The 27228-nt window shown below is 44.7% G+C and overlaps 1 protein-coding gene across 7 annotated transcripts in view; it reads left to right on the forward strand.

The window, feature by feature from the left end:
- The first annotated feature begins 5677 nt into the window (after positions 1 to 5677).
- Positions 5678 to 27228, forward strand: part of FN1 (fibronectin 1) — a 51617-nt gene continuing 30066 nt past the window's right edge. For 5 of the 7 annotated variants that reach the window (XM_015635103.3, XM_019007412.2, XM_019007411.2 and 2 more), the window contains exons 1-18: positions 5679 to 5880; positions 6105 to 6233; positions 7687 to 7824; positions 9613 to 9744; positions 9866 to 10003; positions 12116 to 12274; positions 13649 to 13849; positions 14308 to 14487; positions 15947 to 16123; positions 16566 to 16718; positions 18514 to 18642; positions 20128 to 20271; positions 22054 to 22175; positions 23391 to 23568; positions 23681 to 23857; positions 25419 to 25547; positions 25663 to 25752; positions 26285 to 26479. In XM_015635103.3, the coding sequence (XP_015490589.1) occupies positions 5724 to 5880; positions 6105 to 6233; positions 7687 to 7824; positions 9613 to 9744; positions 9866 to 10003; positions 12116 to 12274; positions 13649 to 13849; positions 14308 to 14487; positions 15947 to 16123; positions 16566 to 16718; positions 18514 to 18642; positions 20128 to 20271; positions 22054 to 22175; positions 23391 to 23568; positions 23681 to 23857; positions 25419 to 25547; positions 25663 to 25752; positions 26285 to 26479 (2728 nt within the window). In that variant the 5' untranslated portion in view covers positions 5679 to 5723. Of the gene's footprint in view, positions 5881 to 6104; positions 6234 to 7686; positions 7825 to 9612; positions 9745 to 9865; positions 10004 to 12115; positions 12275 to 13648; positions 13850 to 14307; positions 14488 to 15946; positions 16124 to 16565; positions 16719 to 18513; positions 18643 to 20127; positions 20272 to 22053; positions 22176 to 23390; positions 23569 to 23680; positions 23858 to 25418; positions 25548 to 25662; positions 25753 to 26284; positions 26480 to 27228 lie in introns of all 7 variants that reach the window. The other 2 variants (XM_019007410.2, XM_015635101.3) reach the window with 2 other exon arrangements.

Raw genomic sequence — 27228 nt, forward strand, 5'->3', positions numbered from 1 at the left:
GCTCATTTTGCCAGCTTGACTCTCATTAGAGGTTTCCAATGGAAGTGATGGGAGGTAAAAATCATTGCAATACTGATGCCTATAAAGAGCCAAAACTGTCCCTTGGTACAGCTCCCCAGAGAAGAATCATACCTGTAAGAAGCCCTGGCTTCAGACTACATATAAGTTGACAGATTGATCCAGAATGAAACTCCCTTTTTTGCAGTTTTTTATTACAATTTCTTGTTAGAAGCTCAGCCTCCACAGAGGGATTGAATAAGTCAGAAACAGTCCTTCTGCCTTATTCTGGGCCTCTCTCTGGGCTGGATTCCCATCCACAGAAGAGAAAGAGTTGTGAAAGTCCCACAGGAGAAGTGACACTATTGCTGGGCCATAGAAACAGCCAAGTTAAAATAAATACATCAGAAACCAAGGAACATCTTGCTGGCCTGGACTACCGGAAGGCAGAGGGTGGAAAAGCAAGAAGAAGAAAGTGAGAATGAAGACAGGGAAGAGACTCAAGTTCTACCCCAGAAGCTGGAAAGTATAGAGCAGGAGGCAATGAGAACTTCTGGGCAGGACTGAAAAACAAGTGAAAGTGATAGCTTCTCTCATCTCTGAGAAAACAGCCAGAAAATTAGATTACTTACAGTAAAAGAAGAAGAAGGAAACAAGAAAAAAGAAGAGCCCCTCAAAACTGGCAGCAAAGAGCTATCCACTCTCCTTGGCTCCATGTGATGCTGGGTGGAAGGGGTAAGAAGGAAATAGGGGACAAACTGCAGCTTGGAGCCAAAACATTTCTCTTCTGCATGCTCCTGGCTCAGTTCAGCCCTTTGTGACTCTGAATTTCAACCCCTTATGCACTCCCCTATAATCATCATAATATGTGGCTGTTTGCTTGCTCAGTGTATTCAACTTCCTCACAGCAAGCCAAGCTCAACCCAGCACTAGCATTTATTTCTGGATTCTAACCAGGCCTGCCTAAAACCAAACAAGACTCAGTGTGGTTTGCCATATTCACTGGGAGAGAATAAAAGGAATTGCACTCAAACACCAGGGTTTGTGGCCAAGTTCACCTCATGCTGCTGATGGTGATATCAGTGTTATTTCACTTTGCTTTAGTGCTTTTAAAAGTGCTGTGGAAAAAAGGGAAGGTTTCAGCTCTCTTTCTGGTCTTTGAGGGAGATGCAAGTGATCCTAACAAAATGGACATAACTGACTGTTGCCCTTTCATTAAAAGAAAAACCCTTTATTAGTGAAAAGTCCAATTATTGTTAGAAACCTGTAATGACTAAATAAAAACAGCCAACAGAATGTGAGCAGGGCATACATCAACTGGGAGATGGAACAGCCCTCAAGACAAAATAACTCCAACTCTGCCTAAAATAACATTTTTCAAGAGCTAGCCCCACTGTGCTTGGTGTTGGACACCAAGCCAGGTCCCACAGTCCCAATCAGCAGTGCTGATGACACATCCTGAAACACCGACTCAGACTTCCAGAGCTGTCCTGAGAGTTCCCAGAAGCGCTGCAGAACTCCCTGTAAGGGCATCAGGATGGGGCATCCATCCTGAAGGATTTAGGGCAGCATGGGTAGGATTCAGGCATCTGTGAAAGTCTCTGCCAAACAAAATGTGATGAAGAACAGGTTTTCAGCTCTTTGAAGCTGGTGGTGCCCATCCAGAAGCTTCACCTGGTGGGAATGAGGGACTGTCCCATGCCACTTGCCTGACAATTCCCATTATTGGGGGTCTAATGAGAGTTCTCATTTTTGTTGGTGTTTTGTTTTTGGCAACAGGAAGCATGTCAGGATCTCAGTTTCTGCTCTTAAATCACTACTAAGTGATGTAAACACCTCACTGAAAGGCAGGAAAACAAACAACCAACCTGAAAGCCCCAGGAGGACTCCTCTACCTGGGAAAGAATGGAAACCTCTTCCCCCTCGCCCTCCAAAGCTGCTCCCCTGATTTTGCAGGGAGTGGCTCACCAGGGTTAAACGCCTGAAGCTGGCAGTACAGCAGACTCTAATGCAAAACAAGAGCTGTGGCTGCACACTTCTCATCACTGGCAAGCTACAACAATTTGGGTAGACCAAACTAAATACCCTAATCCACGGACGGCTAGAGAAAGGAAACACATTTTTCTGTGTTGATGACACCGAACAATTCAATTCGTTGGGAAGAGCTAGGGAGGAGGGAGAAGAGAAGGAATTTCCATTGAGAGTGCCAAAGATGCAATTAATGTCCTGTCACGGAGCATTTATACCCGATGAAATTCATTTCTGTGCTGAGAGCCGGCGTAAAGTTACGTCTCCCTGAAGCTGCAGCTAATGGGCAGAAGGAATGGATCTCATTTCAAGAGAGATGTTCCGGATTCCTGGACGAGACGCTCAGCAGTGAATGAAACACTGTGCAGTAGAGCCTCAGCAGCCTTGAAGTGAATTTTGCTGTGACCTAACAAAAACCACAGACTTGAAATTGTGATGATTCAGAAATTTTCAGCTCGCAACAGGGGTTCTTGCAAAATATTTGGGAACTGCAGGAAGCGTTTAATGGTGTCCCTATGTCAAGGAGAGGAATCCTGACCTTTTCTCTTCATGATTCTTGTTCCTTATAAGCAATAATTTTAGAAGGAGATAATTAAGCCCAAGTGGTCATTTTTTTCTAGTGTTGCTTATAGAACAACAAGTGGCTTGGATGGGTCCTTTATGTACTGGTTCATCCTCTCTTTGCTGTTGGAATTTGCTGAAGAATGGCTACAGGGGCAGTCCATGCTCCCAGTCACACGTGTGGCTCCCCACAAGTGTGTGCAGTACGGGAAATCAAGAGGAGAGGTTTATCTGCAGAGCAATACAATGGAGCAACAAAAGTCAGGAGAGCCTTATAAGGGTATGATGTGCCTTTCCTAGCCAAGAATCAAAAAGGTAGGATTTCAGTAGGAAAAAAAAATTGGAATAGACCAAGAACATGAATCATAATACCAATGGCTAAAGCAGAGGTTTGGGACATTCCTAATCCTTATTTGGATGAAGAACCCATGAACGGGTGATTTATAAATGCAAACTGATGTCATCAGAAGGAAGACTTCAGGTGAATCTTCCTTTTATTTCCTGTTAGCTTGAGGGACAAACTGACAGAAGGACAGACAAAGAAGCTACATCCATTTCCTGAAATAAATAAGAGACATCTCACAAAGTTTAACAGCATGCAATATAATAATTACTACATGCTTGTGTTGTAATTACTGTCAGTGATTCCTTTAAAAAAGAAATCAGGCTGTTCCAAATCATCTTGAAACACTACTTGTAAGACTATTTCTGCCAGCTTGTAAATGATGGCTATGCAAGAAACTAATTTGAGCATCAGTGGAAATTATAATTTTGTTTTGTGTTATTCCAGTAATGTTTTTTCAAATAAGGATCTTACATTTGTCTCTGTATTTGTGTAACTAATTCTGTGGAAAGCATTAGACACAGTCACACACTTGCTGACACTGTCTTTTCTCAATCAAATTTCAGACAATTTTCAGTTTGTGTAAATACTTATACTGTCCTTGAAGACCTAAGTGCAGTGCAAAATGACATGAACTGGACTTAAAATAGACAGAAATGAGGTAAATGTCAATAATTTAGCCTTCATGGGAGCTATACCTGATACATGAACTTTTTAAATGCCACTTGCAAATAATTGCTAAAGGTATTTCTTCCTCATGTTTGCTTATTCTGCTGTTGTTCCATTATCCTATTCCTTAGGTACTTAGCTCTTATATTTAAGCAGGTTTCCCTGAGAAAATTTTATATATCATAACCCTGCTGTCCTTGAAGACTTCTCATAACCCTTTCCTTTTCCATGCCAATTGAGCTTAATTAGCAGCTTGTATCAGCAGCAGGGACTGTTCACACATTCATTGGCTCTATACTCAGTAACTGGAAAAATGACCTCAAATTGCCTCCTCATTGCATGTATGTGTTTCCCAGGATGGAAACTCCTCATTTCTACTGATTTCCACTCAGTAATTCTTCCTTTGGAGCAGGTTAAGTAAAGTACATCCAACACTCAAACAGCAGTATTTTCTACAATGTTTCACCTGGCTTTTATCAGAGAATCCCAGACATGAGGTGGAATGTAAGATGGAATTTGAGGATGACACATCACATCTTAGGTCTCGGAAAAGCAGGAACAGTTTCTGAAAGCAGGTTTTCATTTCAAGAAACTGAGTATTTGCTGGTTTATGATGTTGTGTTCTGCTTCCCTTGCTGTGGTGACCTTAGTTCTGTGAACATTATGAGGGATAATGTGTGTCTGGTGACTCCAAAAAATAGATAAATAAAAAAAAAGTGACAGTGCAGTGGATCTAAAAATAAAAATTAGGAAGGGTGGGAATTAGCTCACCACAGCTCACCTCAATTGCCACATCAGGTCCCAGTTTTCAGTAAGTTTTCAGCAGAGTTGATTGTGTGAATGTATCTGCGGGCACTCCTTATAGAGGGGAAAAGAAATTTCATTGAAAACAGATAGCTGACATCTCACTACATGTTTTTCTGGAACAGAGCACGTGCTGGATCTGTACTCTGCCTACTGACATAGTCTTCATCCCAAGAGTGATATTGCTGCTTCAGTAAAGAGAACACAGTGGGCTTGGAGGAGGTGGACCCAGACCGCAGTGCTCAACGTGCTGAACTCTTGTGGAGAGCTGTGGATGTTCACCTTAAGGATGTCTGGAAAAACTGTAAGCAACTTCACACCCAGGTTTGTCTGAGGAGTTGCCTTCATACATCAGGAAGTGCAGCAGACTTTTCAGATTAACAATCCCTTTGCCAAGACAAAGTAGGTGTGAGAAGCATGAAAATGGTTATCAACACAACCTTCCTGTATGGTCTGAACTTGGGTGCTGGTCCAGGCACCGTACCAGACTGGGGCATGCACTGTGCTTTGCTCACTGGCAGCCTGAGAGCCACACTTACAGTGCACACCCTCTGCTTTGCAGTATTCCTTCAAACTGGGGAAAAGATACACACACACACCCCAAAGCAGCAGAGATGCCCATAGGAAGAACACAGATGGAAGAGGCCGATAAAATTTGAGTACAGCAGGGTATCACACTGAAGAACCCTTCTACTTAATAAAGGTTCAACACCTAGTACCTCTTTTTTTTTTTTCTTTTTTTTCCACTTTTCTTTTGTTCTCAAAGTTGATTTTGGCCAGCAAGAAATAAAGTCAGAGAAAGTGTTAAATTTATTTTGAATGAAATGCAATGACACCGATTTTTCCAAATGAGGTGTGAAAGCTTTTAACCTTGAGTTCCCAGCAGCAGATAAAACATCACTCAGGGTTTCTATTTCCAACCCGTATGTTACACCTCACCTTTTCCCCTGTGCAGAACATTACCCCTCCCGAACGGAGCAGTATCCGCTTACAAGCAGCGCTGCTCCAAGGGAAAAAAAGAGAAAAGTTTGCCTCTCCCCTCCAAAAAAAAAAAAAAAAAAAAGCCATTTTGTTCAGCCAGATGTTCTACAAAATGGCACGGCCGCTGCGCTTGAGGGGGGCCGGGCCTCCCACCCCGGCGGGGCTCGGCGGGGCGGTGGCGGCCCCCGCCCGGCCCCCGGCGGCGCCGAGGCCAATGGGCTCTGGGGCGGCGGCGGCCGCCTCCTCCCGCCCAGCCCGCCCTATATAGCGCCCGGCCAGCGGCGCCGTCCCGTCCGTCGGGCTGTCCGTGCCGAGCCGTGCCGAGTCCAGCCGTGCCAGGATGCCGGGCCGCACCGTGTGGCGGCTGGCGCTGCTCGCCCTCTGCCTGGGGGCCGCGGCGGCGGGGGGACATCGCCGCGGAGCCGGCGGCAAGAGCCGGCGGCAGGCGCAGACCCAAACCACCTCGCTGCCGCAGGGCACCGCCGCGCAGGGAAAGCGTGAGTACCGCCCGCGGGCTGGGCAGGGAACGGAGCGGGGCTTGGCAGCGCCGGTGGCCGCGGGGGGCTTTGTGTGACCCCCTTGCTCGCCCTTCGCCGCCCCTCGGCCCGGCCGAGCCGCACACGTGTGCGCCCCGCGCCCCTTCCCTCCCGGCTGCTGCCCCCAGTAACGCCGAACTTCGCTTTCTTTTCCCCCCTCCGCATCCCCGCTCCTCTCCCCCCAGAGACCTGCTATGACAATGGACGGTACTACCAGATAAACCAGCAGTGGGAGCGCACTTACCTGGGAAACACTCTGGTCTGTACCTGCTACGGTGGGAGCCGAGGGTTCAACTGCGAGAGCAAGCCCGAACGTAAGTTGGTGGCCCCTTTTGTCTCCGTCGAGACCCCAGCGCGGCTTTTGGTGCCGAGTAAGCCAAGCCTCGTACGAGTTAGGGCTGGCAGCCCAGGTTTTCCGCTGAAGTTTGGTACTTAGGGTCAGTAATGGGATCTACACTCAATTTCACTGAAGATCTGGCTTGGGATTTTAAGAAATGCTTTTCATTAGCAATGGGCCTGCCACCAGAACCCTGAGCCAAACATCACTCATCTCTCTGGAGGATTGGATCTAAACATTAATTTTGGAGCCAACCTCTTCTTTATAATGAACTGAACTGACTCCTGGACTTGCACGGGGAAGTTCAAATCTGGAGTCACTTTGCAGCTCTGGCTCTGCTTTGTTTGATTGCTTCACCCCAACTTTTCATAGCTGTGCAGTGTCGTCAGCTTGTTTAAAAATATTTCAACTTGCAACTTTCCACAGCCTCCTGGCCGTGCTGTGAGCTTTCTATAACTGAGCGTAAAATGAGATTGTTTAGTCTGTGCAGAAAAAGTTTAGGGAACAGAAAGAAGTTTAAATGCAAGGTCTGCAGGAGGTTCGGTGTAGTTCAGTTTATCAGATGCAATCTATCTGTATTTATTGGTCTGAAGCCACTGGTTTGCCATAATTCCTTCATGTTGCTCTGGAGGTAGAAGAGATGAAAAACTGGTTCTTGGCTGACAGTGTTCGTGTAAGACCGATGTGAGCATCTCAGCCCTCTGTTCTGCGAGGTTTGTGTGCTGCCTGCCTCACTGCTGGAGTATTTTAAGGAGTACTCAGTTCCCTTACTCCATAAAAGAGGGTTCAATCCACTTTTCCTTCCTCTGCAGAGACTCCCAAGTTCTACAGTTTTGAAGTCCAGTAGGAAGTTTTCCTTATGACACAATGAGCTTTATCTGCCCAGCAGTGAAGGAAGTTGTTCTGCTTCACATCTTGAGTCTGGTGGCAGCACTGATGTTCTGTAATCACTGACCTATGCATGAGTGTGAGCAATACACAAGTAGTGAACTTTGCTGTTGACTTTGGTGGGACTGCTGCAGAATTTGGGATTAATCTACTCAATTCTTGCTAAGTCAGAGCGAGGAGGATTAGCATGAGAAAGCACACAGTTTCCAGGGGTTGTTTGCTCCCTCCTGTCTTCTCTGCTGTTGGCTTCAAACAGCTGGGATTGATGGTTTCAGGCATGCCTGCCATGTGCAACTTCTGGTTCCCTGGGGGAGGGAAGAAGAGGTTGTTGAGCATCATGGGGGCCTTGAGGGGGCAAGTTTCACCCAACTTCCTCTCTGCTGTTTGTCCCATGACAAAGAGGAGACTGCTAGGCACTTTTCTCCCCCAGGAAAGAAGGAGTATCTGTGTGAGGAGGCAAGGAATGTGTTTCTGTTGACTGTACATGTTACTGGTGTGGTTACATGAAGCTGATTATTATTTTTTTTTTTCCTCCCTCTTAGCTGAAGAGACCTGCTTTGACAAATACACTGGATCCACTTACCGAGTTGGGGAGACCTATGAGCGCCCCAAGGACTCCATGATCTGGGACTGTACTTGCATTGGAGCTGGACGTGGGAGAATCAGCTGCACCATTGCCAGTATGTAACTAAGGGCCTATTCCTATTGTTCCTTAGTGTCATATTTTCCAGAGCAATTTGCACACTATTCCCAGTGCCTATTAGCTGCAGTTTCGTGGGGTTTAATCCAAAGCCCACTAAAGCTTTGAAATTAAAAGTCCTCACCCCATGTGTGTACATTTGCACAACCAAACTCCTCTTTTATTTAAGAGGTCAAGTGCTATGTGAGAAAGCATAGGCCAAAAATTGTTAGTGTCCAGCCATACAGGCTAATAATTTATTATGTATAAGAGTGTGCTACATCTTCACAGGTACAATTATAAAAGTAGTTTTTTGACTGGGAAAAAAGTCTGCACTGCAGCTCTTGGGTCAAAATAACACCATTAGCATTAATGGGACTACTCAGAATAAATGATAATAAATGAATGCCACCTGCGAGCCAGTCCTTCATCCTCCAAAAATGTCATTGAACACTTGTCTCTAAGGGAACTGGGATTTGATATCCAGACAGCAGCTTAACATGTTTCTACAACTCCTTTTTCACTAGTCTGACCCATACTTTCCTCTTGCTCTTCCCTCTCTTCCCTTGGTCCTTTCTCTCCAGCTCTCCTTTCACATCTCTGTCTGGAAATCCTTTCCTTATTGAGTCACTGAATTGTTCACAATTTCCCTTTAGTTCATAATTGGACTTTATATGAGCACAGAGGAAGATTGCTGTGTGTCAGGATTTTTATACTGAGATTTCAAAGTCTCTGAGGTACCTTTTGAGAAAAGTCTTGCTGTTAAAAGTATCCAGTTTCTTGTTTAAGACACACATGCAGATCCTAGTAGTGTTGCCACAGAGGACTCGGAAACCGGCCATCATTGTAGCATGGGAAAAAAATAATGCATTAAATCTAACAAGTAAAACTGGAGCCCTTCTGAATTTAATGGCATTTCAGTGGGCAGGGATGATAAGTGTTGTAGGAAAGAGAGTCAGTAAGGAAATTGCAAGTGTAAGAGCGGCCTTGTTTCCTCATCATCAGCCTGGTTTAGAGCTCACTGGAGAGTCTCACTGACTGCGACTGGCTTTGAATCAATCTTCAGAGCTCTGAGATTCCCTGCTTTCATAAATGAGTCCACAAAACATTTTACTGGCTCTTAATAAATGATGGGATGTGGGTGTTTTTTTCTTTCTTTCTATTTTTTTTTTCCCCCCCTTGGATTCTTCGAAAGAAAAACCCTGTGTTTGCAAACACAGGCCCTGCACCATGCTGTCCTCTCTCAGCCTGGGCTGCCTCAGAGCTGTGGGGCACTGATGGGCTGGAATCTGCCTTTCCAAACCTCAAAAGAGCTCTGATTTCCCACTGGGCTGTCACACCAAGCACCTCCTTACCCTCCACATGCTGTCCTGGCCACCATCTCCCTCATGAATGGCTGCAGAGAAGCCCAAGGGGCATTGCCTCAAACAAGATGGCGGCAAAGCCTTTCTCACCAGGCCTCAGACTGAGAGCAGGGTCTGAGGGAGAAACATCGCCTCATCGCTCCCTGGAATTCCCTTTTCACCAGCCAGGCTTTGGAACATGGAGAAGTTAGCTGAGGGAGGAAGACAGGGCCTGGGAAGTGCAGAAAATGGTGGGTGCTGATGGAAAAGGGCAGGTACTAGTGGAAAATGTTGAGCGCCATTTTACACTCATTTTACGCCATTTTCCCCCTCATTCTCCTCAATGTCCCTCCTCCTCCTTGCTGCCCCTTTGCCCTGGCCAGATGGGCCTTACCTTTCACATCCCTGGTGTGTCCCTCACTCGGCTTCCCCATCTCCCACCACAGATCGCTGCCATGAGGGCGGCCAGTCCTACAAGATCGGCGATACGTGGCGCCGGCCCCACGAGACGGGCGGCTACATGCTGGAGTGTGTGTGCCTGGGCAACGGCAAGGGCGAGTGGACCTGCAAGCCTGTGGGTGAGTGCTGGCTCCTCACTTCTCCCTCAGCGCTGTCAGGCTGTCCGGGCCTTTTGTCTTCCCTGAGGTGTCCCCGTGTGGGAATGCCCTGGGTGGGCTCTGATCCACTTTTCCCTCACAGCCGAGCGGTGCTACGACAACACGGCTGGGACATCCTACGTGGTGGGAGAGACTTGGGAGAAACCCTACCAGGGCTGGATGATGGTGGACTGCACCTGCCTCGGTGAGGGCAGTGGCCGCATCACCTGCACCTCCAGAAGTAAGTGCCAGCCTGGCAAGCTGCTTTATTTATCTCACTTATTTTTTTGTGTATTTTCTTAATTCTTTTTCATCCTGCATGGGAAAGGAAAGTTATTTCTTTGTCAGCACAGGAAATCAGGGAAATCGCTTGGCCCACAAAAGGGCAGAGTTTAGCCTAGGATGTCCATTTCTGTGCTTTCACGGAGCCTTCTGAGGGGCAGTCAAGTGATTTTTAACTCAAATACCCTTTCCAACAGCAGGATCTGCAAGATTAAAATATTTTTTCTTCTTTATTACTGTTTAATTTATGTGTTAGCTAAACCAGGGTTTGTTTTGCCTGCTCTACCATCTCACCTATCACTTTTCCCGCCCTGTTTCCTGCCCCACCAGCACAGGTGATTTTTTTTTAAAAAGTTTTTGCATCACTGAGGGACAGTACCGTAAATACTGCATTTTATTTGTATTTGCAGAGCAAACAGGACTTTTAAAACCCAAAATCTTGCTTGTTTATTTACCTTCTGTTCCAGTCCTGTTAGCTCTACCACAGAGCTTACTTCTGCCTCAGATTTACACCAGTTGCCTCAAGAAGATTTAACTTTGTACCTTAAGCCTTGGTTATGCAAGGTTTGAGAAACCTTTCTGTAGCCTTTCAATTGCCTCATATTCAGTTGCCTTGGGGCACACAAATAATGGATTTTTGCTGATATAAGCAGCAGACCTGTAAAGAATAAGACACTAAGGAGGGTTGAGATGAAAATGGAAGATCTGGAGAGGCTTGGTCAAGAAATAAGCTATAAAAATCAACCCAGCCTTGACAATATTAAGTCTGTTAAAGGCATATGGGGAAGAATCATTAGCTGTCAAATGGGAATGAATAAAACAGAATGTGTTGTTTGTGAATTTGGGAGGACTTATTATTACTAATAAAATGTATTTGGCAGTAGCTTTCTTTCCATAACTCAGGTCTGTGCTGTTGTATCATGGGGGAAATTGCAATATAAGGACCTGTTCATTTTTCATTTTGTTTTCCAATTACATTTGAATAGAGAAATTCAAATTTATGTATATAAAATGATACCTCTAGGCCACAAAATGACATTACACTTCAAGTGAGTGCTGCTGCTATTTATCTTTTTATGGCCAACATTTTCCAGAATCACAGCTGGTTGCTTCAGTGACATTTCAGCTTTTCATTGAGAAAAGTGTCCATAAGACATGTTTTTTTCACATTTTCAGAATTGCATGGTGAATACCTCACCAATTTACCATACTTCTGGCAAATGCTCAATTTCTGGTCATTCTTAGCAGTGTGAATCAGTAACATGTTTTCCACATTCACATTCTGTCCCATGGTGCTCTCTCATTGACAATCTGGCTTATTGCATATGTCCTTCCACAGTTCTTCATAAATCCATGTTCATTGATCTGTGATTATATTTGAGCCACTGTATCAAGTTTCCCTTGAATAAGAAGGTAAAATGTTGTAATGGAAGAAGAACTAGTTAATCCATGTGGCTCTGGCATCCAGACAAAAGTAGTTTGTTGTGCTGTCCTTTGAACCCATTTGCTCAATTCATCAGGGGCTGTGGGTTATTAAAGAGATTTAGAAAGTCTGCTACTCCTGGTATTACTTGAGCAGCTTGCATTAACTTCACTGCAGCTTCATGCAGGCTTCTTTTGGAAGAAATGGGATTTTACATGTTGCCCTCAAACAGATGAGAGAGAGCCCTGTGTGTAGTATGAAATGACCAAGCTGCAAAGACTCCTGTTACTTTTCTTAAAAGAAAGAAAGGGTTGTTAAAACAAGTTTAGCTTTAAAGGTGTGTGCTAGACAGAATGGGTTTAGAATGCCTTTAAAGAATAGCTCATTTTGACAATGGCTGCAAAGTGAAAGCACGGTTCTGGAAATGAATGGAAATCTTTCCTTAGGCTAAAGCACCAGGGTTTGGGGATGCTTTCAGCCTGTGCAGTTAGTGCAGGCTTTAGTGCATGTAGGAATTGCAATAGTGGGCTCCAGAGAACGAGATGGGCCTTTTATTCAGGCTTTAAAGGATGAGTGGCCAAGTGCTGGAAACTTCCCAGTGAAGCCAACACAGTGCAGGCCCAGCTGAGAGTCACTTTCCTCACACAGATCGCTGCAATGACCACGACACCAAGACTTCCTACAGGATTGGAGACAACTGGAGCAAGAAGGATAACCGTGGGAACTTGCTGCAGTGTGTCTGCACCGGGAACGGCAGAGGCGAATGGAAGTGTGAGAGACACACGTCCCTGCACACTACCAGCACTGGTAAGGGGGACATCGTGGTGTGGAACAGAGGGAAAGGGAAGAGGAATGGTGTATTTTGACAGGTTAGGACTTGAAGTTGAGTTGTTCCATCCTAATTCAAGTATTTCAGAGTCTTGTCTGGGAAAGATCAGCAGCAAAGAGGGTCAGAGTTCAGAAGATGCTCCTTGTTTGTGCCTGTGAAGATCAGATTAATTGGTACCTTGTTTCTGTGCACAAATGGGGCTGGCACGTACAGATGGGATTGCCTGCACAGTCACAGGGCAGTAAATCACATCTAGGGCCCTGCATCCACAGGAACAATCTTTGTCTTGGGAGCACGGCACTCCAAGTTAATGTTTGAACTTTATGTATTCGCCTCAGGGTAATTTTCTGGAAATGTCCTTTATTTAAACCCCACTGAGACCATCTGGTTTCTTTGACATGATAAATACACCTACTAATGGCTTAGCTGTAAAAACCCAAAAAATGTCAAGGAATGTATACAATGCTGTTTAATACATGTACATGAGATAGCTTGTAATTTTGGTATGAAATATTGCCTAGTTTACAGGTAGCATATTTTTTGTGCCCAAGGTTTAAACCTTCAGCTCCTAAATTCTTTTTTTGTCATTTTAAGGATCTAGGTTTCTTATCAGTGAGTGCAATGTAGAACTTTTGTTTTTCTGCAGTGCCTGCATTAAATTTTTCTTGGTAAATAACCTTTAACTGTTTGGTGCCATTAGATTACCTTAACACTCTCAGAAGGTCTAAACTTCAAAAAAAAGGGTACCAGTATTTTGTTTCCATTATTCCTTCCCTTCTTTCACCAGAGCTGAATTTGTGGAGGTTCTTGTGGGAATCATTAGCAAAAATTTATATGATGTAGACAACAAAAAGCCTCTTTGTCTTTCAGTATTATTGTAAATGATAATGTGCCAAAAGCTTTGATTAAATATCTAATAATTGCTGAGTAAAAGAATACATTTTTAGTTTATTCTTCTAGTTATTCAATGAAAAATTCAAAATTAATCCTTTTTGCCTCATCTTTCTACTTCCTTGTTAATTTTTATTCTTTTGCTACTGATCTTGACTTTTTTATTCTACATTTCCTTCAACTGTTTTTTTTTTTTCCCCAAAAGATGTTGTTTTCTAAACAACTTGTATGAAAAACAGTTTCAGAAGCCACTCTACAGGGATGGAAACCAGAGGCTGTCATTAGCAGAAAGGGGGAGTCATTCTTCTAATTTCCAAAATTTGCTAAGTGGAATAATTAAGCCGCGTCTCGGGAAGCTTAAGTGTCGTCTGACGGAGTGCCTCAGGTTTTATTATCTCAGCATTTAATGGCAACCTTCTGTTGCTGAGCTCTGTGTGCCACATGTCCCTTCTGTCCCACAGGCTCTGGCTCTCCCAGCATCACGAACGTGCAGACGGCGCTGTACCAGCCCCAGCCGCAGCAGCCCCAGCCCCAGCCCTACGGCCAGTGCATCACGGACAACGGCGTCATCTACTCGGTGGGCATGCAGTGGCTCAAGACACAGGGCAGCCAGCAAATGCTGTGCACCTGCCTGGGCAACGGAGTCAGCTGCCAGGAGATAGGTATGAGTCGGTGTGTAGTGCCTGTTTGCTCCACTGAGGTCTCCAGGACTGTCTTGTGGTTTAATTTCCAAGTAGAACCCTTTGTGTGGATGGCAGAAATGTCCTCTGAGGAAGAGGTACTGGAGAAAGTAAGGGGGGAAGAAATGTTTTGGTTCTTTGGGGCAGGAGCGTTTCCCAGTGAGCTAGATATAACCTGCTGAGGGGAAACAGAGCCCTTGGGGAGCAGCATTAATAATTTTATTCAAATGGAGCTGCAGTAATACATGTTTGGAAAAGAATGTAAAGAGTGCCACAGCTATGGAGTTGTCTTTTGGTGTGTATTGGCCTGCCTCCACGGCAGTCAGTGTGGGTTCCCAGCAGCCAGAGACTTGGCCTGGAGGGGCTGTTGCTGTTTTAGAGCCCTGAGGTTTGGGGCTTGCTTTAAACCACATTCTAATGCTGTGATTTTGTTTTTGAAGCTGTGACCCAAACATATGGTGGCAATTCTGATGGAGAGCCCTGTGTTCTGCCTTTCACCTACGATGGAAGGACTTTCTATTCCTGCACCACCGAGGGCCGCACAGATGGGCACTTCTGGTGCAGCACCACTTCCAACTTCGAGCAGGACAGGAGATACTCCTTCTGTACTGAACAGAATGGTGAGTTCTTCTCAGAGGGTCTTCACATGCATGTGAAGGATGGAGGAAGGAGAAGAAGACACAGGAACAGGCTGCATGGCCAGTTCCAGCAGTCTGGAGGGACTCAAGGCAGCAAGGCAGTGCTGTGAATGGAGGGCTGCCTGGTGACAGAGCACTTGGCATCTTTGGAGGGTGGTGCTACAGATGTGCCCTTTGAATCCTGTTCTGTCTTCTGAGCTGACCTCAGAATGGTGGGAGTACCTGGTCATGGTGGAGCTTTGGCCCAAAGGATGCTTATCTTTGGCTTTGCTTGGATGAATTGCTTCAAGCAATGCCCAAATTAGGCTGCAAAGAGGAGGATATCCATGGAGTACAGTTTGTGCAGTCCTGTCACTCCCTCCATCCTGGCTATCTAGCCAGGCTGCCATATATAGCAGTGATCTTTGTGTGATTTGTGGCCACTGATCAAGAGCTGGGGCATGAGTAAGGCAGCAGCATTCCCTCTTGTCTGTGGATGGTCAGTGTTCCCTTCACAGCACAGATCTATCTACCTGTGTAGATGCCTGTCAGACATTCATGGAGCAGTGTTCAGGCATCTTCTTGGGATCTGACCTTGGAAAGAATATTTCATGTGAAATTCACATGAAAATAACGCTTCTTACACTGCATAGACATTTTTTTAAAAATTCTATTCTGCTTAGGCTGCTTTTTTCCTGATGAAAGTCAAGCCTTTCTCTACAGGGCATATAATAATTTCTTTTTAAAAAACAAAACAAACTTACCCCCAAAAAACACCCAGACACTGTCTTAGCACATGCACACATTCATCCATGCACATTAGAGAGGCTTCTTGTGATGCACTGTGGAAAAGAGAAATGTGATACAGAAAAATCTCAGTAAATGTCTTCTTGTTCTCCAATATTTGTAAAGCACAGTTGCTCAAGAGGTGATTAGTTCAGGTAGATTACAGCCCTCTTTCCATTGCTGTTTGCAAAACATGAAGTTTCCAGCCTGCAGAGAGGTTTTGGCTTGTCCTGTTGTACATAACTGAACTGCTGTAACCCTTTCCTGAGGGTGAAGGCTTCCCTTAGAGCTGGAGGGCACCACTGGGAAATGGCTTCAGTGAGATAACACAGGTATGCTGACAGCTGTGAGTTTATTTCATTCCCTAGGCTTTGGGAGAAATGATCTGCAAAGTTACTTCCCAAACACTGTAAGCTTTGGTTTTCCCCGTTTCCTGGGAATCCCCATGGCTGGCTCTGCAGCTCCTTCCAGAGCAAAGCTTGCAACAAACTGACCTTGTGCAAAGCTTATGTTTCCACATCTGAATTAATTAAAGCCAAGAAAAGAGGCCTGTGGATTATATACAGGGCACACGTGGGAAAAACTAGTGCTAGTGGTTTGTGTTCCAAGCTCTTCCATGCATGCTAAGAGAGTGCAGGCTACATTTGCATCTATTCTCTTTTCATTTTTTGTACAGTTTTGGTCCAGACACGTGGTGGCAATTCCAATGGTGCTCTGTGCCACTTCCCCTTCCTGTACAACAACCGCAACTACACCGACTGTACTTCTGAGGGACGGAGGGACAACATGAAGTGGTGTGGAACCACTGAGAACTATGATGCTGACCAGAAGTTTGGCTTCTGCCCCATGGCTGGTAAGGCTGGGAGCCATAAAGGGGTTATGGAGAACTTGTATGTGGCTCTTTGAGCTGGAAAGTGAAGACCTTTCTGTTGCTGGTCAGATACTGATGATTTCTAATGAGCTGTGTCTCAGCCCAAAGCCCTTTAAGGCATTTCTGAAGTTTTTGTTTTGTTCTTTTTTTCCCCATTGACCACTTCTAGCAAAGATTTAGGCAGTGCCAGGAGAAGGCAAATTTCATTACTTCCTTGCTACAAGCCAGTGATAGGCATGCTCTTCAGCTGGTGCAGACTGGTGTAGATCTTCTGGAGAGCCTAAATTTGAATGTGTGCCTAAAATTTCTTTGTTAAGATGCAGAAACTGCTACCTAGTATGAAGGGGCTTTGCAAATAGTCTCAGTCCTCAAGATCTTGTGAATTCTGGCCTCATGAATATCCTCTTGCTTTCTTCTCACCCAGCCCATGAAGAGATCTGCACAACCAATGACGGTGTCATGTACCGTGTTGGGGACCAGTGGGATAAGCAGCATGACATGGGCCACATGATGAGATGTACTTGTGTAGGAAATGGCCGTGGAGAATGGACCTGCATTGCCTATTCACAGCTCAGAGGTACTGATTTTCATGTTGATATCATCACTTCAGTCCAAGTGGGAGATAGGAGAAATTGGTACTTTTTTCTGTCATTGTGAGCTTGAGCCTGCACTCAAGAACTGCAGTTTACTCTTTGGAGTAGGAAGGGGATTAGTGAACTGTAAAGTTCTTGTCTTGTTTATGTGCTGGAAAAGTATATCCCAGCCTTAACAGGCTCTCAAGCAGAAGCAAACCTTGATTATCTTGGTCGTGGTATCCCTCCTTTTGTCTACATTTAGGAATTGGCCACTGACTTTACAGAGAGCTCAGTTATAGGCACCTCCCCACCTCAAGAACAGACAAAACTCCAGACTAGTCTGAAGTTTGAAAGCAGAGCTGTTCTGTTTTATTGTTCAGCAGTGAAATTTTCAATTCCTCTGTGCTGGATTAGCCTTTTGCTGGCTAATCTATATGAAAAGCTGGCAGGAAAGCATGGAGATTACTCTTATTTATTTACTCATTTGTGTGAGTGGTCCAAGTGGAGAACTACTTAAGCAATACCAAAAAAAGAAAACTTAAAAGCACAGACATTTGATCATCCTACAGCCAGCTCACAGCATTGGCTTCATGTCTGGAAAAGGCAGGGGGGTTGCTGTCAAGAGGCCAAGAAAGGACTCTTAACACCACTGCTGAAATGGGATATAATTTATAGGGAAAGCCTCACTCAAGGGCTTTGGAAAGCTTTTTTTTAATGTGTTCCCTTCAGAACAGCATGAAAGGCACTGCTCAAAGTTCTGGTCTGTGCAAGTTGTGTTTTCACTTACACAGGTAGTTCTCTGCAGTTCCATTCTGGAGTTGAAGTGGTCTTTCTTGATGAGTTGGGTAGAGGGTAGAGATACTTTGCTTTTTCAAAAGGCAGAGGTTATCTGAGTGGAGCTGTTTAAACACAGCAGCCAGACCTTGGCGCCTGCAGAGGAGTCTGAGTGCTCCTTGGTTTATCCTGATGCTGTGCCCGTGGTGTGGGAAAGTACCATGGGAAATGAAAGCCTGGACTCACTTCCCCAAGGACAGCTGGTCCAGGATTGACTCCTGACCTGAACTTGAGTCTCTTGGGTCCCACTTAACAAAACAACTTGCTTCTGGGCTTGTTTTCATGTTTTGTTTTTTCTTTCTGCTCCTTGCTGTGATTAGACTGGCTTTAGGAATTCTGGGCCAGATCCTTATGGAACCTAATGGAGTGATAGTGTTGTACTAGAGCATGGGGTCTGGTTACTGTGTTACAAGGGAAGAGCAGACTGGTAGGCACCAGTAGCATCTTGTGTGCATGTAAGATCTGCCTCTGCCTTCAGATTACTACAGAGGATAGCAGAGATACCCAGCAGCATAACATCAGGAGGATGGCTGTACTTCTTCATTGTGTCCTTATAAATTTGGAGCAGCCTTTTTCTCTTTGTGTAGTTGCAGTGAGGAGTTTCACCTAAGATGTTCCTCAGAGGAGATGGTTGGAGAGTCAGTGTGGTGGTTTAGATTTTTGTTCACATATGGGGTCTGTCTGAAGGAACAACAAGGCAGTTCTGTAGCTGGATTGTGTCCTACAGACCTCTTTTGGCCACGTGGTGCTTATTTGTACAATGCTGATAGATGAACTTGGGAGCAGGGGTGTGTATGCAGCACTGTGGGGGTCACAGATTACAGGAGGGCTCCTTTCTGGCTTGGTTGGAGCTGGTCATGATCAGTCTGTGTGCTGATCAGGCAGAGAGAATGATGTTCCAGACAGAAGGGTTCTATCTCAATGCTTAGACCTACTGCTGATAAACTCTTCTCTCTCCCCCAGACCAGTGCATCGTGGATGGCATCACCTATGACGTGAACCAGACCTTCCACAAGCGCCATGATGAGGGGCACATGCTGAACTGCACCTGCTTTGGCCAGGGCCGGGGCAGATGGAAGTGTGATCCTGTTGGTGAGTCTCCAGCTGCCCCCAAACACCCTCTGTGGCTCTGTACAAACTGGCTGTGGTACGGAGAAACTGGTGTGGGAGTTTGGGCCCAGTCTCTGTCCACTTTCTGTCCTGAACAGTACAAAAGCAAAAATAGAAGCAGCAGTGCATTTGCTGGAGGGTAAGTGAAAGGGCATTTGTTAATGTAAGGACATGTGCTTGGGTTATCACACCGGCCACAGAAGAACCATGACTGTGGTGAGCATATATTGTAAAATGTAGCAGGGCAGTTAGCCCCAGGCTGTGGTGGTTTGGCTGGATTCTGGCACCTGAGCTGTCAGCAGAGCTCTCAGCCTGAACACTGATAAAACATGCAGCTGGGCACTGATGCTAGGATCAGTTTTCTTGCCTTTCTCTATCCTAAAATCTTTCAGAGTTTTCTCCCGGAACTGAGGAAGGAGCACCTGCGTACATTAACTTACCTTGGTCTGAATTGATTTTTTGTCTGCCCTTTGTTCTAGCAAAGAGGGAAAGCTCAGGATGAGAACATGTGTTAATAGTGCTCTGGAGGTTAGCTAAAACCATCATGGTTCTCTGCAGGAATGAGATTCTATGTCTTTTGCTTCCCCACTCTTCCCTAGCAAACCTTGATTGGAAGATAAGACCTGGCTGTTTGATTTGCAATTACGAAGTCCAAGAGACCTTCAAACTATTGCCAGGAAAATCTGTTAGAAATTACTAGTTGTGAAGCTCTGCTTTATTTGCAGTAGTATCTGTATGTGTTTACTGGAGGAATGTAGATTGTAAAGCTTCTGAAAATTTCTAGTTTGAAGGAAGGGGCAGGGGGATGATTTCAGCTACCTGTATAGGTGCATTAAAGTTTTAATTTTGTTGGCTCTCTCTAAACAAAGCTCTTATTTATCCAGGCAAACATAATGCTAGTTCTCACTGAAAAATTCTGTTGAACCAGGCATAGATGCAGTTGTCAGAGTAGAAAGTGTACTGAAGTGCTCTGTTTACACTAGTTAAGCTGATTTCAGGATCTGATCTGTCCTCCTTTGGTTTATACAATGGTAAATCTGGAAAGATTCTGCTGAAAATAAAAACATTCTGGGGACTATTAAAGCATAAATGAATTCTGCTGAAGGCAGGAGGAATTTTTGCCTTTGATCTCCTCGAGAAGAGCATGGTTTAGCTTTGGATGAGAGATGAACTCATTGGGCAGGGCAGAATTGAGCTCCAGAGTGGATGAAATCCTTTCTAGAAGGAACACCCCACTGAAATGCATCACAGCTGAATTTTCCCCCTAATATCCAACTTAATACATACAGTGCTGTATTAAGAACCTTGATTTGAGATTCAAGCTCTGTTGCCACTTTATGTACCTATTTTTGCAAATAAATGTTGGTGTTGCATTTCTTTGTGTAAAAGTCTTTTGGGACTTGCTCTTTATAGATATTTCACTGTGGATTCAGTAACAGAGGTGAACTGTGTCTCTTGTGCTTTCAGACCAGTGCCAGGACTCAGAAACCCGCACCTTCTACCAAATTGGAGACTCCTGGGAGAAGTATGTCCATGGGGTCAGATACCAGTGCTATTGCTATGGTCGTGGGATTGGAGAATGGCACTGCCAACCCCTACAGACTTACCCTGGTAAGAAACCCAACAGAAAATGAACTCATCTGCTGAGTAAGACCTGAGGAAAAGCAACTTTCCACCCCTCACCTTTTCAGGTTTCTGTACCTAATGCCTCTTGGCTTCCTTTTAAAACAAAACAGATTCTTCCTGTCCCTTGGCAGACACAAGAGATGTCAGGGGGTTACAAGAGATGTCAGGGGGTTATAAAGAGGGGCCCAAGCTGTTTGCAGCTATTCCTGAGGCCAGGGTTAGTTCAGGGAATGACCCTCAGTGCACACAACAATTTGGGTTTACATTGCCTCATCACATGTGTAATCTTCAGCTTATGTTGCCTGAAACTCACATGTGTAGTTCTTCCTTTTCCACTCATTACAGAAGTAATCCACCATGGAACGAAAAGTTTTTCCTGTGCCCCAAAGAAATTAAATATTTGAACTCTTGTTTGTCCAGGCCATTCCAGGAACTCTTTATAGGGATGGGCAATGCCTGTTTGTTGGTTGTTCAGCTTCAGTTCCCCGAACAGAACATAAGGGGAGCCTCTCTACTTTCCTGTTTAAGGTTGCAACTGCCACTATCTTAATCTGAATAAGATGAAGTATTAAGGCTTCATTTACTCCTGTTGCACTGCTTAAACAAACACCTCCCTGAGATATGTGAAATATGCATGCCTTCAGCCTGGAGACCAGGGCTTTGGGCTGCTTTAGACACAAGAGTGACTGAAAATGTGTAAATAAACCAAATCTAATGTTTCTGAATGTAAGTTTGGGGTTAGGTGAGCTTTGAAATTTTCTGCTTGTGGGCACAGGTTTGTTTTTCTAGAAATCCTGTTAAATGGGAAGCAGGTATATATGTTACATGGTTGTCCAAATAAATTATTATTAGAAATGTTGGGAATGGGGTGAGGGTGCAGCTATTTAATGGCTAAAACACTTTCCTGCAGATTCCAGGGATCTCTTTGCTGGGATTTTCTGAGAACTAACATGAGGACAGTGCTGCTGAGTGTTCAGTGAAACCTCCCCAGTGGGGCCAGGAGGGACTGAAAGGAGAACCATGGGATCATAAGACCTGTCCTTCTCTACTGGAGAGCTTGTTGGAGGAAATAGCCCTGAGCCCGACCTGGCTCAATGCAATCAGTGGTCCTTAAACATTAGAGCACTGCAGAACTTATATTTTCATCAGTTCATGGGCTTGTTTTGTCTCAGGACTTCCACCAACCCTTCTGGTGGGGTTTGTGTGCAGAAGAAAAGTCTCACTGTCTGTGGAGTCCTCCACAGAGTCACGAAAATTCGGTGTTTCAAATGAACTGATGAAGAAATTTAGTGGACCAGTAGAAGATTAGTGTCTCTTTTCAGGGTATATTCAGTGTCAGATCAGAAATTTTCCCTCACCATGCTGCATGATTTGACCTGGATTTGGCAGATGGTTTTTATCAGCTCCCCTCCTGCCATTGCAGAAGATGTTAATGATGAAAACAATTATTTGCTGAGAAGTTCCCCCCACCTCTTTGACAAGCAAAACTTTGCTTTGCAGACTCTTTCTGTACTAGACCTCTCCCATTTTCCATTTCATTGATAGCTTACAGGAAATGGACCCAAGCAGTGCACATTAACTCCCCCACAGAATTTATTCATTCTTAGTCTCTGGTTTTCTAGGTAGAAATGGTGCATTAAGGAGAGAAAGACAACAGAACTGATTTCCCACGTATAGAAGTACTATGTGAGCCATGCAGCTTTCTTGCTTTTTGATGGCTCCACAACATCCCCAGAATGTTAAAACTGGCAATTCTTTTTTTTTCAGGGTCAACTGGACCTGTTCAGGTGATCATCACAGAGAGTACAAATCAGCCAAACTCCCACCCCATCCAGTGGAATGCTCCTGAACGATCTCACATCACTCAGTACATCTTGCGCTGGAGACCGGTGAGTGCCACATTTGTCATCATTTGTTTGTCAAGAGTACTTTATTTGGCTTTTTCTGATGTCTGAAAGAAGTGGCTGACACAATTTCAGCAAACACGGGTCGCTTATTCAGTGTCTTTTTCCTGTTGAGGTCAACAGCTACTCTTGAGCATCAAGGAGAGCCAGTGCTGTATAAACACTTAATGTTTTTTTGCTCAAACTTCACTGGTTGCTGTGTTCATAAAGGATTTTGTTAAACAAAGCACCAGTACAGCAAGCAGACAAGTTTATATCCTTCCTTACCTTAGGAATGTAAATCCTTGTGGAAGCTTCTTCATCCAAAGAAATGCTGTTTTAGTAATGTGCATATCCCATATACTGGGATACATTTTAGTCAGTTAATGAGGAGGTAAAAATGAGTAGGATATGAAGTCATAAACAGTTTAGTGTAGGATGAAATAAACAGTCACTCCCAGCTTCTCCAAAGTCTAAACCAGGACTGGTTAACCACTGCTTGTTGGCTGGTTCCTCTGTGAGGAATGATTTGATTTAACCAACACAGATGAGCTGTGTTCCAGCTCCCCTGAGTATAGATTCACAAAAGGCCACTTAATGATTAAGAGCATTAGTACCTCAGTGCTGCCTGTTATTAGGAGAACAATAAAGGCCCTGATCCAAAGCCATTCAAGGCACTCAAGTCTTTTTACTGACTTCAGTGTATCTTGGATGAAGGCCTGAATGAAATGGACTTTAAAGCACTGGAGTACAAACCTCAGAGGATGGAGCATTATTTTAAAGCTTCCCATAGAGTTCAAACAGAGGGTAGAAGGGAAGAACTTATCTGTATATTGTTTTCAGATGATGGCTTAGTGTGTTACTATGAACTGCCTTCAAAATTTTATTTTCCAGTCACTGCTTCATGCCTTGCTGTGCTTTTGATGAAGGAATAAGTTGAATTTATAACAAATAATGCTTCTTTTAAAGGGTAAAGTTCATACCTAGGTTGTTTTTAGTTTACCCCTGGAAAACCTAATAACTCAATGGCATTGGTCCTGTTTCTTGGCATACTTTTCTCATCTCCTTTGCCTTGATCCTGTCTGTGCATTAAAGCCATTTGGGTCATGCCTGTGTTTGAATATCACAGTGAGTAGCAACCACACAGCAGGTTAGGTCACCAGATTCCCCTGCTTGCAGCCTAGGGAGTCTCTCACTATCTGAGTGTTCTTTTTCTTGCAGAAAAACTCAGGAAGGCAGTGGAAGGAAGCCACCATCCCTGGCCACCGGAACTCGTACACCATCTCAGGCCTGAAGCCCGGTGTGATCTATGAGGGGCAGCTCATCAGTGTACAGCAGTACGGCCACAAAGAAGTCACCCGCTTCGATTTTACCACAACCAGCACCACAGCAGTGACGAGTGAGTGGGGCAGGGGGACATCCAGGAAAACCTGATCTCCTCCACCCACATCCTTGCACTGAGCAGTTAACACAAAAGTGGTGATCGTTAATGCAACTTCTTTCTCTTGTAGGCAACACTGTTTCAGGAGAGACAACTCTTCTTCCCCCTGTGGTTGCTACTTCAGAATCGGTCACTGAAATCACATCCAACAGCTTTGTTGTCTCCTGGGTTTCTGCTTCTGACACTGTTTCTGGATTCCGTGTTGAGTATGAGCTGAGCGAGGAGGGTGATGAGCCACAGTACCTTGGTGAGACAGCACTGGAGTGTGCCAGACCAAAGCATTGCTCACAGTCAGTGCACCACTGCTTTGTGGCAGTCAGTAGAGCTGGTGTGAACAGTGAGCATCTCCCTGCCTTTCAGCAGGATTCAGTTAGGATATGAGAGTGGCCAGGACCAGCTCGGATTAAAAACTCGTTTAGTTCATTGTCTTTTCTCTGTTCATAGCTGTAAGAGAGCAAGGCAAGTAAGCAGCAATATCCCCTCAGAGTACTGTCCCAGAATTCTGCAGAGGAAACCTGCCTGAGCCAGGAGTGGTGGATGAGTAATAACTCTGAATAGATATAATTATTCTTTTCATCTCCACAATTTTTTTTTTTTTCTTTTACAATCATGTAAAGTTACTGGCTTCCACAGCATCCTGAAGTGAGCAGCAGTGCAGATGAGAAGAGGACCAAATCTGTTTTTTTGAACCTGCCTCCTGGCTAATTTCCTTTGGCATACCTTTGTCCTTCCATCAGAATGGACAGAGAGAAATCTTTCCCAAATGCCCTCTCTTGGCTGATTGATATCTCATGGATATCTCATGTTGCAGTGTGGTCTGTCAGTTGTGTTTTTTGGATTAGATCTTCCTCATCTTTGATAATATGACAATTTAGCTGAGCTGGGAAGCTGGTTAAAGGCACTGGACTCAGACACAGGACTTGAAACTGTTTCTCCAGCATTTACTGTAGAGCTCATGGCACCACTACATGTAATTTCATTTTAACTTTTTTCCTAATTTCCTGTCTTAACAGTGGTAATAGCAATATCTCACCTCAAATATTTGAGGTTATAATAGTTATTGGGACATGAGTGTGGCAGAAGAACATGACAAAAAGAACACCAATCTCCTGGGCCAATAATTCTCCCTGGACTGCTGCTCCCCTGAGCTCACAGGCTTTGGACACTGAGCAGAAGTGGCTCTTGTGGGGACTGCCAGCACTGTCACCACCTTACTTTCTGCCCAGACAGCTGAGCTGTGCTTTGAAGCAGCCCCTGAGCTCATCTGTCTGTAGACAGAGGTTTACAGGCAGATTGAAAGGCAATTCCCAATTTCCTCTAAGATGCTTGGCTTCAATCTGGCCAGCAAGGAGCTGCTTCTTGGGGAATTTTCTACATCTGGAACGTAGGTGGACATCTGGGAGAAGGGAGAGAAGTTCACCAGCCCTCATAATGTTATTCTTCTTCACTCATGAGTCAGTGTTTCCACATAACCTCCTCATGTGAAAGTTTTTCCATATATTTCTGTACTGCAAGTTGAACAGTCAGGGTATGAAATGAGTGTTCAGCTGGCATGGCTACAGGGTGCAGGGGGCTGCTGCTCAAGCTGCCCTGCAATATCCCACATCAAGCCTTGCTGCTCTTGGTTGCTGGTACCAGATCTCCACACAATTCTTCTGAGGTGAACCAAAGACAATGCAGAAAAACTGTTTATTGCAGGAAGACTCTGCTGCAGCCCAGATTAGAACAGGCTTCTGAATTACTTAATTTGGAGAGAAAGCAACAAGTTAGAATTGCTAAGGCAAATTTTTCTCTCCTGCCTTCCTCAGATCTTCCAAGCACAGCCACTTCTGTCAACATCCCTGACTTGCTTCCTGGTCGCAAGTATATTGTTAATGTCTATCAGATCTCTGAAGAAGGAGAGCAGAATCTGATCCTCTCTACATCACAGACTACAGGTGTGTAGGTGGCTGTTGCTGCACTTTGAAAGCTGTTGTTACTGTTTGCTCACAAATTTTTTGTTACCTCTTATCTTCACGCTTGCTGTCCTCCTCTGTTAATTCTCTTGAACAGCTCCTGATGCACCACCCGACCACACAGTGGAAAGTGTGGATGACACATCCATTGTCATCAGCTGGAGCAGACCACAGGCTCCAATCACAGGTTTGTCCAATTGGAGTGCACTTATCTTGCATTATTGGTAGAATCTGAAATGTAGGTGAAAAAGAAAATTAAATATAACTCTGGGACAAAGGGAGTGCAAAATTCTGTCTGGTCAGAGAGACCAGCTGGAAAGCACATGGGCATCTTAGCATTTTCTTGGCTTCAATGACTGAACCAAGCAAGGCAGAAGGCTGGGTGCAAAACAATTCCTTCTGGATTTGTGTAAATAAAAACAAGCCCCAAGACCTTATATTTGTATCTGTCATCCAGCCCATCCCATAGTGAGCATGAGAGCAGTACAGGCCTAAATCCATGTGTCAGACCTCAGAGATACTCTAACCCAGGTCAGATTGTGCTTTGGAAGGTGGTGTGAGTGTGTGGTCTGTAGCTGGGACATGAGCAGGCTGCAAGTCCTGCTAAAGTTCAGGGCTATTTTTATCAAAGCTGAGTAGAGAGATCAGTTCAGCCCTCATTTCTAGCATTCTTTGTGCTTACTGTTTGTGCTGAGGGTTGCATATTCCTCTTGCTTCAGGCTACAGGATTGTCTACGTACCCTCTGTGGAAGGCAGCAGCACAGAGCTCAACCTGCCCGACACCGCCACCTCTGTGACACTCAGTGACCTGATGCCAGGGGTTCAGTACAACATCAGCATCTATGCAGTGGAGGAAAACCAGGAGAGCACCCCTGTCTTCATCCAGCAGGAAACCACTGGGGTCCCACGCACAGGTAATGCTCATCTTCTGCGTTTCAGTCACGGAGTTTTCTGTTGCTTAGCTAAGTGAGTGCTTAAGTGAGCTCAGTTATGGTTTAGTGAGTCTAAATTGCAAGTTTCACTGGTATTGAAGTTCTGTAGTAAAGTCATACTTATTGACACAATCAGGACACCACTCTGCATTTAAGAGGGCTGTAATTCCTAGGGATCGGACTGCAGGCAGGTCTTGCATTGTCTGCAGAAGAGAGATCAATTTCCCAAGTTATCTTAGGGGGATTCTGCTAAGAAATCCTCCTGGTGTATTATTTTGTCCCAGCACTTGCAGATGTTCAGAGTTATGTACTCAGACACCACAACACACATTCAAATTGTTCACCTGACTTTTCCCTCTCCAGTCCTACCCATTATTTTCCTTTGCAGTCAGTGGGGATGGGAAATTGCTCAGCATTGACTGATGTGCCAGAACAGCACCATAGGATCTAAACTTGAGACACTCAGTATTTAAGAAACTTCTGGTTTCAGGGTTCTTTAAGTGTCCAGTTGGACTGAATAACCAAACCAAAAGAAGGGATAGTGAAAGAATTGGGTTTTGATGTGGTAAGCAGTGGAATTTCACAGTCCTGCAAGTTGCAAGCACGTGTTTGCAGATGGGAATTTACCAGGAATGAACTCAGCTCAATGATTTTATGGTTTGGCTTCTGCATCTTCTAAAAATGTGCACTGGTTAACCTTAGGGCAGTATCAGTCCTGGTCTCAAGAAACT

The sequence above is a fragment of the Parus major genome, chromosome 7 (genome assembly GCF_001522545.3).
Source record: "Parus major isolate Abel chromosome 7, Parus_major1.1, whole genome shotgun sequence".
NCBI lineage: Eukaryota > Metazoa > Chordata > Aves > Passeriformes > Paridae > Parus > Parus major.